This window comes from Myotis nattereri (genome assembly GCF_964212035.1).
Source record: "Myotis nattereri genome assembly, chromosome: 21".
NCBI lineage: Eukaryota > Metazoa > Chordata > Mammalia > Chiroptera > Vespertilionidae > Myotis > Myotis nattereri.
Genome location: NC_138097.1, coordinates 7749764 through 7759740, shown reverse-complemented (window position 1 = coordinate 7759740; position 9977 = coordinate 7749764). Strand labels below are relative to the sequence as shown.

The 9977-nt window shown below is 40.3% G+C and overlaps 1 protein-coding gene across 1 annotated transcript; it reads left to right on the top strand.

The window, feature by feature from the left end:
• Window positions 1-816: 816 nt before the first annotated feature.
• On the top strand, window positions 817-1428 carry LOC308535944 (ADP-ribosylation factor-like protein 6-interacting protein 1; the record flags this gene model as incomplete). Its single annotated transcript, XM_081114962.1, has 1 exon — window positions 817-1428. The coding sequence occupies one exon, from the start codon at window positions 817-819 to the stop codon at window positions 1426-1428; it is 612 nt and encodes a 203-aa protein (XP_080971088.1).
• Window positions 1429-9977: the final 8549 nt, after the last annotated feature.

Genomic DNA, 9977 nt, shown 5'->3' with positions numbered 1-9977 from the left:
CACTGGTCAGTTCCAGTGTAGCTCTGCCTTGGAGATGCAGATGCAAACCAGATCATCTCAGAAAGTCAAATCTGATTGTGTGTTACCTCTGATTTAGAGTTTCTAAGAGGCCCAGTGAGTCTAAGCAGTTATTGTTTTCTCCTTGACAAGTGCAGTGGTAAATAGGACCTTGTTTTTTCCACCAAAGCTTTGGGGCCCATCTCAGTTAGCTATGGCCACAAGACTACAGGTTTTACCAAAGCAAGGCCAAATCTGGCAAGTTTTTTTAGGTGACATAATATCTATTCTTCTTGGAATGAGACATTCTAAGAAAAGAGTATCTATGTGGCCTCGCCCCCCGCCACCGTCCGAGGTCAGGGGGACAGGCCGGACCCTGCCCTCCGCTGACGCCTGCGCGGCTTCCTTCCTGGAGAACCACGTTCGGGCTCCTTCGCTGCGCTGCGGCTCCGCAGAAGGTCCGGACCGCCCGTGGCGGCCAATCCTGGGCCCCAGCGGCCCGGCGTCGGCAGGAGCCGTTCAACCGTCTCCGAAGGCTGCGTGGGGCCGCGCACACCTCCGGGCGCTGATTGGTCAGCCTGTGGCCCCGCCCCCTCGTCCCTGCAACGCCTCGCTCTCCTTTGAGCTGGATTTCAAGCCAAGCGCTGGGCAGCGGTTGGTCCGGCTGCCCTGAAGCTCGGGTTGGACGTGTCCGGAAAGGCCGCCGGCCTATAGAAGGACTTTGCTGGGCCTGTCGTCGCGCCCGGCTCGCCTGGCGGTTCTTGGACCGGGGCTGGTTGGGAGGTTGCCTTGGGCTCGCTGAAGCGGCACCTGGGAGAGATGGCGGAGGGCGATCATCGCAGCACCAACGTGGTGGCTGCAGAGACTGCAAGTCTGGAAGAGCAGCTGCAAGGATGGGGAGAGGCGATGCTGATGGCCGACAAAGTCCTCCGATGGGAGAGAGCCTGGTTTCCGCCTGCCATTACGGGTGTGGTTTCCTTGGTGTTTCTGAGTATCTATTATCTAGATCCAACTGTGCTATCCGGTGTTTCCTGTTTTGTTATGTTTTTGGGCTTGGCTGACTACCTTGTTCCCATCCTGGCGCCTAGAATTTTTGGCTCCAATAAATGGACCACTGAGCAGCAGCAAAGATTCCATGAAATTTGCAGCAATCTAGTAAAAACTCGTCGCAGAACTGTGGGCTGGTGGAAACGCCTCTTCACACCAAAGGAAGAAAAGCCGAAAATGTACTTCATGACCATGATCATTTCTCTTGCTGCGGTTGCTTGGGTGGGACAGCAGGTCCACAACCTTCTTCTCACCTACCTGATGGTGACTTTCTTACTGTTGCTTCCTGGACTAAACCAACATGGAATCATTTCCAAGTACATTGGAATGGCCAAAAGGGAGATGAACAAGCTTCTTAAGCAAAAAGAAAAGAAAAACGGGTAACGCATCTTCTTTATTCAGTGTGATTAATGGAGTATACATTGTGCGTGGGAACAGTGTCTGTTACCTGGACACTAAAGTGTTACAGAAGTAGCTCTTTGTCTCAAGCATTCTGCCCTTAGTTACTAGAAATTCAGACTTGCCACACAAGGCTTTATACAGAGTCTTCATGCCAAGTGTATCTGGGTGCATTCTCATCAATTGGCCTTATATGGACAACTCATGAATACAGCTTATTTTGATTTTTCTCACACAGGGTTGATTACTTATAGGCAGCTTCCTTTAAAATAATATAGTGATGAACTTCAATCTTTAGTACAGTTAAATGACTTTGGATAATTGTTCAAGTTGATCTTTGCTTTAGCTAGATATAAGGTGTAGTGGTCTGTGGCTATAGGAAACTGGCTGTACCGTCTCCTTCCCAGGCTGCTTAAAAAGAAGTCCAGCTTCAAGAATATAGAGACCAAGTTTACCACTTCAATGAAGAGACCAATTCTGTTTCTATACCATGCAGAAGCACCCTCATGAAATGAAATGAAACTAATTACATGCCCTAGTATGTATTGGTTTCTCCCTTGTGCAAAACTGAGCAGCTGATCCTCCGAAATGGGGAACCTGACAGTTTTAGAGCTCTTGTCCCGTTGGACTTAGCTTTCAAGTTAGTAGGTCCTAAAGGCTTTTTAATAGCAGGCTTCCAAAAGCTTGAATTTAGGATTTTTAGCATACTTTAGCTTCAGATTTTCAGCTGTCTAAAACTAAAGTACATAGAGATGAAGACTCGTGCCTATGACTTTTACTCTAAGACCAGCTAATAAAGGACAAATGTCTTCTTCCTGTTTCATCAAGATTCAGTAGAAAATAATTTTCTCCCACTCATTTTTCAATTCTCATTTTATGGTATTGTTGGCTGCTTGGTCCCCGTAGATTTGGTCTAGGAGGTGGTGACTATGCTGGCATCTGACTATTTTTCCTAGATATTTCTCTAAAGATTATAAGGGCTGTTGGTGAGAGCAAACTTGTGTACATGATAGATGGCCTTAGGTCTATAGCGATGTTCTAACTCTTGGAAAGCGTTTTAGAATCATTTTCCCTCTCAGTAGCAGGATATTTAGAGTAGTTGAAATCTGTGGAATGAATGAACCTTTTAAGGGCCGAAAATGTGACATATTTGGGAACAATTCTTTAACTCTGATTAACTAGCTGTAATATAGTTCTGTGAATTTATTGCACTGATGCTGTAAAACCTGGATCTTGTGGTATATCTGTCCCTACATAAGTGTTGTTTTCTCCCCTCCAATATTGCTGTCAACAGTGGCACCCATGTAGCATATGTTTGAGTTTTTTGTTTCATACTACAAGCTACCTTAATTTACATGTGTTTCCTCATTGTAAATAAGCCTGTCTTCTTACCTGGATTTTTTGTGTGTATACATGTTCTACCAACTTCTTTTGTGATTTTAATTCTGTATTACTTCTTCTACTTCCTTTTGTGAAAAGGGGAAAAAATAAAAGCTGGTATCCCTAAAAAAAAAAAAAAAAAAAAAAAAAGAATATCTATGTGTAGACCATGTTATCCTCATTAAGTTAAGCCTATGTTTAGAGGGTGTCTCTAAGCGATGCCTCTATTGCTGGCTTCCCAGTCTGGTCTCTTCTGGAGGCTGGCACCTTACACTCCTTGTATGAGGTTTCCCTTTGTCTCTATAGTTGTTTTTTTCCCTCTTGCATGAGTTTTTGATTTATTTTATTCTCTGCTTTTATTTCTGTTTCTTTCTTTGTGTTATTTTTTTTCCAATTCTGCCAGCTATGGCGTTATCCATTTTTTTATAGACAGAATCAAAGACACATAGAATTTCATAATTTCAAGGAAGCCTAGCCATTAATTTAAAAAAACCTTCCCTAGCACTTCAACTTGTGTTTGACATCCTGGCCAAGTGGTTGTTCACATGGAGTATTGGAAGCGCATGAAAGTGACTCATTGAGATAATAATAAGTGGTGGAACAGAGAGGTAAATTCAGGTGCTCAATGCAATGCTCGTCCCTTTTTTTCATTCTGTAGGTGAGTTTTCCTAATAGAAATAAAGGGAGTGTGTTGTGAACACAGTCAGTAGAGGATAAGAATGGAATTAGCAGGGAATCCCAAGTTTCAAGCGGAACAACACTAGGTTGGGTTTGAAATAAGAGTTTTGGAAAAGATATGAAAATATATGACAAGTTAAAGATAAGTTTTTAGAAGAAGGACATTGAATGTGGGTTGTTCTCCAGAAAGGCAGATTAAAGTATGGGGCTCAAGGATGTACTGAAGTAGTTGCTGCTCTTTTGCTTGGTTGTTTAATTGGAGAAACCAGCAGCATTCAAGGTTTCTTTAGAAAAATATGAAAAGAATTTGAGCCACTGGAAAGATTCTTTTGATCGCATAAAGGACTATGGTCCCTCTGCCTGACTCATGGAGTGGGGCTTATGTCCCCTTGAGTCCTAGGGAGTGGAGATTGCTGAACTACATAGATCTATGGCCCAAGGCAGATGTCTTCTCCCCTTTACCTGCTTTCCCAATTAGCTGATGTGCTTCCCATGTACATGGAGGACTGGGCAGGGGCAGGACTAGATGTCAAAACTATATCAGAAACGAAGTTGGGTAACACTGAAAACTTTTTGTAAATAGAGCCCCACCGTTAATTATATCAGGAATCATTATTTGATATGCAGATGGCTTATCTTACACTTAAATTTTTTGTTGCTTGTTTTAAAGAAGTGAACTCACTCATTTTTGTTTTGTTTTTTACTGTAAAGACTTTGCAGAAAACCTGGCATTGATGATTCAAGGTCTACATCACGCAATGAAGACTTAAAGGTGAAGTGCTCCCTTGTGAAATTAATTTTCCTGCTGTCAATTTAATTTTGTGTGGCAATTACTCTTATAACTTTGTAGCAGCCTACCTATCTTTGATTTATGCTTCTAATGCAAAATTAGTCTTTTTATTGTTAAATGGTCAACCAAGATATGCGTTTTTAAAAATTGATTTTAGAGAGAGAGGAAAAGTTAGAGGAAGAGAGAGAGAAAGAAAGAGAATCACTGACATGGGAGAGAAACACTGATTGGTTTTCTTTCCCATGAGCCCCAACTGACAACTTGGGAATGTGCCCTGACAGAGAATTGAACCCATGACCTTTTGGTGCATGGGGTGTCAATCCAACCAACTCAGCCACATAGGCCAGACCAGAAAATAAGTTTATTTTATTGTGTGATTCCTTGTATATGTCATTCCCATAATAAGTGACTACATAGAGATAGAAATCAGAGACTGCGGTAGGAGGAATGGAGATTCTCTAAAATGGTTTAGTTTTTGTTTGGTGAACTATACTCACTACAAAAAAATTATTATTGATTAATAATAATCAAACAATTGAACTAAGATCATGTTACACCTTCATTTTTTTATTTTTTAAATTGTTTTCTTGCTTAAAGTATTACAAAGGGTATTACATATGTCTCCTTTTTTCCCCCGCCCTTGACAGTCCCCTGGCCTCCCATGCCCCCCAGTGTCTCATGTCCATTGGTTATGCTTATATACTTGCATATAAGTCCTTCGGTTGATCTCTTACCACCCCCCCCCCCCCCCCGTCCCCCTACCCTCCCGGCCTTCCTGCTGCAGTTTGACAGTCTGTTTGAGGCAGCTCTGCCTCTGTATCTATTTTTGTTCATAAGTTTATAATGGTCTTCAATATCCATGAATGAGTGAGATCATGTGCTATTTTTCCTTCAGTGACTGGCTTATTTCACTTAGCATAATGCTCTCCAGTTCCATCCATGCTGTTGCAAATGGTAAGAGTTCCTTCTTTTTCCAGCAGCATAGTATTCCTTCATGTAGAGGTACCACAGTTTTCTAATCCATTCATCTACTGATGGGCACTCTGGCTGTTTCCAGAACTTAGATATGGTGAGTTGTGCTGCTATGAACATAGGGGTGCATATATCCTTTCTGATTGGTGTTTCTGGTTTCTTGGGATATATTCCTAGAAGTGGGATCACAGGGTCAAATGGGAGTTCCATTTTCAGGTTTTTGAGGAAACTCCATACTGTCTTCCATAGTGGCTGCACCAGTCTGCATTCCCACCAGCAGTGCACAAGTGTTTCTTTTCCTCCACATCCTCTCCAGCACTTGTCGTTTGTTGATTTGTTGATGATAGCCAGTCTGACAGGTGTGAGATGGTACCTCATTGTTGTTTTGATTTGCATCTCTCGGATGATTAGTGACTTTGCGCATGTTTTCATATGTCTCTTGGCTTTCTGAATGTCCTCTTTTGAAAGGTGTCTATTTAGATCCGTTGCCCATTTTTTGATTGGATTGTTCATCTTCCTTCTTTTAAGTTGTATGAGTTCCCTATAAATTTTGGAGATTAGGCCCTTATCAGATATGACATTGGCAAATATGTTTTCCCACACAGTGGGTTTTCTCATTGTTTTGTTGATGGTTTGTTTTGCTGTGCAGAAGCTTTTTATTTTGATGTAGTCCCATTTGTTCATTTTCTCTTTAGTTTTAAGTGCCCTAGGAGCTGTATCAGTGAAGCAATTGCTTCAGCATATGTCTGAGATTTTGTTGCCTTTGAATTCTTCTAGAATTTTTATGGTTTCCCGTCGTACATTTAAGTCCTTTATCCATTTTGAGTTTATTTTTGTGTATGGTGTAAGTTGGTGGTCTAGTGTCATTTTCTTGCATGTGTCTGTTCAATTTTCCCAACACCATTTATTGAAGAGACTATCTTGACTCCATTGTATGTTCTTGCCTCCTTTGTCAAATATTAATTGAGCATATTTGTTCGGGCCGATTTTGGGCTCTCTATTTTATTCCATTGATCTATATGTCTGTTCTTGTGCCAGTACCAGGCAGTTTTGAGAACAGTGGCTTTGTAATACAGCAAATGTACCAAATACAGCAAATCTGTATTGAGATCCCACCTACTTTGTTCTTTCTCAGGATCGCTGCAGCTATTCGGGGTCTTTTTTTATTCCAGATGAATTTTTGCAGAGTTTGTTCTAGATCTGTGAAATATGCCGTTGGTATTTTAATGGGAAGTGCGTTGAATTTATAGATTGCTTTGAGTAGTATGGACATTTTAATGATGTTGATTCTACCAATCCATGAACACGGTATGTTCTTCCATCTCTTTATGTCTTCCTCTATCTCTTTTTTCAACGTTCTGTAGTTTTCTGAGAAGAGGTCTTTTACCTCTTTAGTTAAGTTTATTCCTTCCTAGGTAGCTTAATTTTTTTGGTGCAATGGTAAATGGGATTGCTTTTTTTAGTCTCTCTTTCTGAAAGTTCCCTATTGGTGTATAGAAATGCCTCAGATTTTTTGGGGTTAATTTTGTATCCTGCTATATTGCCAAATTCATGTATTAAGTCTAGTAGCTTTTTGATGGAGTCTCTAGGGTTTTGTATGTATAATATCATGTCGTCTGCAAATAAGGACAGTTTTATTTCTTCTTTTCCAATTTGGATGCCTTTTATTTCTTCTTCTTGTCTAATTGCAATGGCTAATACTTCCAGTACTATGTTGGACAGGAGTGGTGAGAGTGGGCATCCCTGTCTTGTTCCTATTCTTAGGGGAAATGGTATTAGTTTTTGTCCATTGAGTATGATGTTGGCTGTGGGCTTGTCATATATGGCTTTTATTATGTTGAGGTATGATCCTTCAATTCCCACCTTGCTGAGAGTTTCTATCAAAAATGGGTGTTGAATTTTGTCAAATGCTTTTTCTGCATCAATTGATATGACTATGTGGTTTTTTTCTTTCAATTTGTTTATGTGATGTATCACATTTATTGATTTTTGGATATTGTACCATCCTTGCATCCCTGGGATAAATCCTACTTGATCATGGTGTATGATCTTTCTGATGTACTGCTGGATCCTATTTGCTAAGATTTTGTTGAGGATTTTGGCATCTCTGTTCATGAGGGTTATTGGCCTGTAATTCTCTCTCATTGTGTTGTCTTTACCTGGTATTGTTATTAGGGTGATGCTGGCTTCATAGAATGAGTTTGGAAGTGTTCCTTCCTCTTGAATTTTTTTTAGTAGTCTGAGGAGGATAGGTTTTAGTTCTTCCTTGAATGTTTGGTAAAACTCCCCTGTGAAGCCGTCTGGCCCTGGGCTTTTGTTTGCTGGAAGCTTTTTGATGACTGCTTCAATTTCTTCCATAGTTCTTGGCCTATTGAGATTTTTTGATTCTTCCTGATTGAGTTTTGGAATGTTGTATTTTTCTAGGAATTTGTCCATTTCCTCCAGGTTGTCTAGTTTGTTGGAGTAGAGTTGTCCAAAGTATTTTTTAACAATCATTTGTATTTCTGTGGGGTCTGTTGTTAATTCACCTCTATCATTTCTGATTTTGTTTATTTGGGTCCTCTTTCTTTGCTTCTTGGTGAGCCTGGCTAGGGTTTCGTCAATCTTGTTTATCCTTTCAAAGAACCAGCTCTTGGTTTCATTGATTTTCTGTGTTGTTTTTTTGGTCTCTATGCCATTTATTTCTGCTCTAATCTTTATTATCTCCTTCCTTCAGCGCTCTCTGGGCTTTTCTTGTTGCTCTCGTTCTAATTTTTTGAGATGTAGAGTTAGATGATTTACTACCATTTTTTCTTGTTTTTTGAGGTAGGCCTGTAGAGCTATAAACTTCCCTCTCCTGACTGCTTTCATTGTGTCCCATAGGTTTTGGATTGTTGTGTTTTCACTGTCATTAGATTCCAGGATGTTTTTAATTTCTCCTTTGATCTCATCGGTAACCCAATCAATATTTAATACCATGCTATTCGGCTTCCAAGTGTTTGCGTATTTTGGGTTGTTTTTATTGTAGTTTATTTCCAATATTATGCCCTCATGATCTGATAAGATGGTTGTTATGATTTCAATCTTCTTGAATTTGGAGAGTCTCTGTTTGTGACCCAATATGTGGTCTAGTTTTGAATATTTCTCATGAACACTTGATTAGAATGTATATTCCATGGTTTTGGGGTGAAGTGTTCTGAAGATGTCAATTAAGTCCAGATGATCTAGTGAGTCATTGAGGATTTCTGTATGTTTGCTGATTGTTAGAGGATTTATTTAGTGCTGTCAGTGGTGTATTAAAGTCCCGTACTAGAGTGTATTGTTGTTGATCTCTCTTTTGATATCTTCCAGGAGTTTTTTTTTATATATTTGGGTGCTCCTGCATTGGGTGCATATATGTTTATCAGGGTTATATCTTCTTGTTTTATTGATACCTTTAGTATTATGAAGTGGCTTTCCTTATCTCTTGTTATGGCCTTCACTTTGAGGTTTATTTTGTCCAATATACGTATTGCTGCCCCAGCTTTTTTTTCATTTCCATTTGCCTGAAAGATATTTTTCCATCCTTTCACTTTCAGTCTGTGTGAGTCCCTTCTTCTGAGGTGGGTCTCTTGTAGACAGCAAATGTATGAGTCATGTTTTTTTTTATCCATTGGGCCACTCGATGTTTTTTGGTTGGAGCATTTAGTCCATTTATGTTTAAAGTTATTATTGAAAGGTACTTGTTTGTAGCCATTTTCTTTTGTGTGTGTGTTGCTGTGTTCTTTCTGAGCTTTTTATTTCTTCTTTGTACACCAGTCCCTTTAGCATGTCTTGCATTGCAGGCCTGGTGGTTATAAACTTCCTTAGCCTATTTTTTTGTCTGTGAAGCTTCTAATTTCCCCTAAAATTTTTTTGTTTGTTTTTTGTTTGTTTGTTTGTTTTTATTGCTTAAAGTATTACAGAGGGTATTACATATGTGTCCGTTTTTTCCCCCCGCCCTAGACAGTCCCCTAGCCTCCCCTATCCCAGAGTGTCTTATGTCCATTGGTTATGCATACAAGTCCTTTGGTTGATCTCTTACCCCCCTACCTCCTGCCCCCCAACCATCAGCGGCCTTCCCGCTGCAGTTTGACAATCTGTTTGAGGCAGCTTTGCCTCTGTGTCTATCATTGTTCAAATGTTTATAATGGTCTCTATTATCCATGAATGAGTGAGATCATGTGGTATTTTTCCTTCATTGACTGGCTTATTTCACTTAGCATAATGCTCTCCAGTTCCATCCATGCCATTGCAAATGGTAAGAGTTCCTTCCTTTTTAGAGCAGCATAGTATTCCATCGTGTAGATGTACCACCGTTTTCTAATCCATTCATCTACTGATGGACACTTAGGCTGTTTCCAGATCTTAGCTATGGTGAATTGTGCTGCTATGAACATAGGGGTACATATATCCTTTCTGATTGGTGTTTCTGGTTTCTTGGGATATATTCCTAGAAGTGGGATCACAGGGTCAAATGGGAGTTCCATTTTCAGGTTTTTGAGGAAACTCCATACTGTCTTCCATAGTGGCTGCACCAGTCTGCATTCCCACCAGCAGTGCACAAGTGTTCCTTTTTCTCCACATCCTCTCCAGCACTTGTCGTTTGTTGATTTGTTGATGATAGCCAGTCTGATAGGTGTGAGATGATACCTCATTGTTGTTTTGATTTGCATCTCTCGGATGATTAGTGACTTTGCGCATGTTTTCATATGTC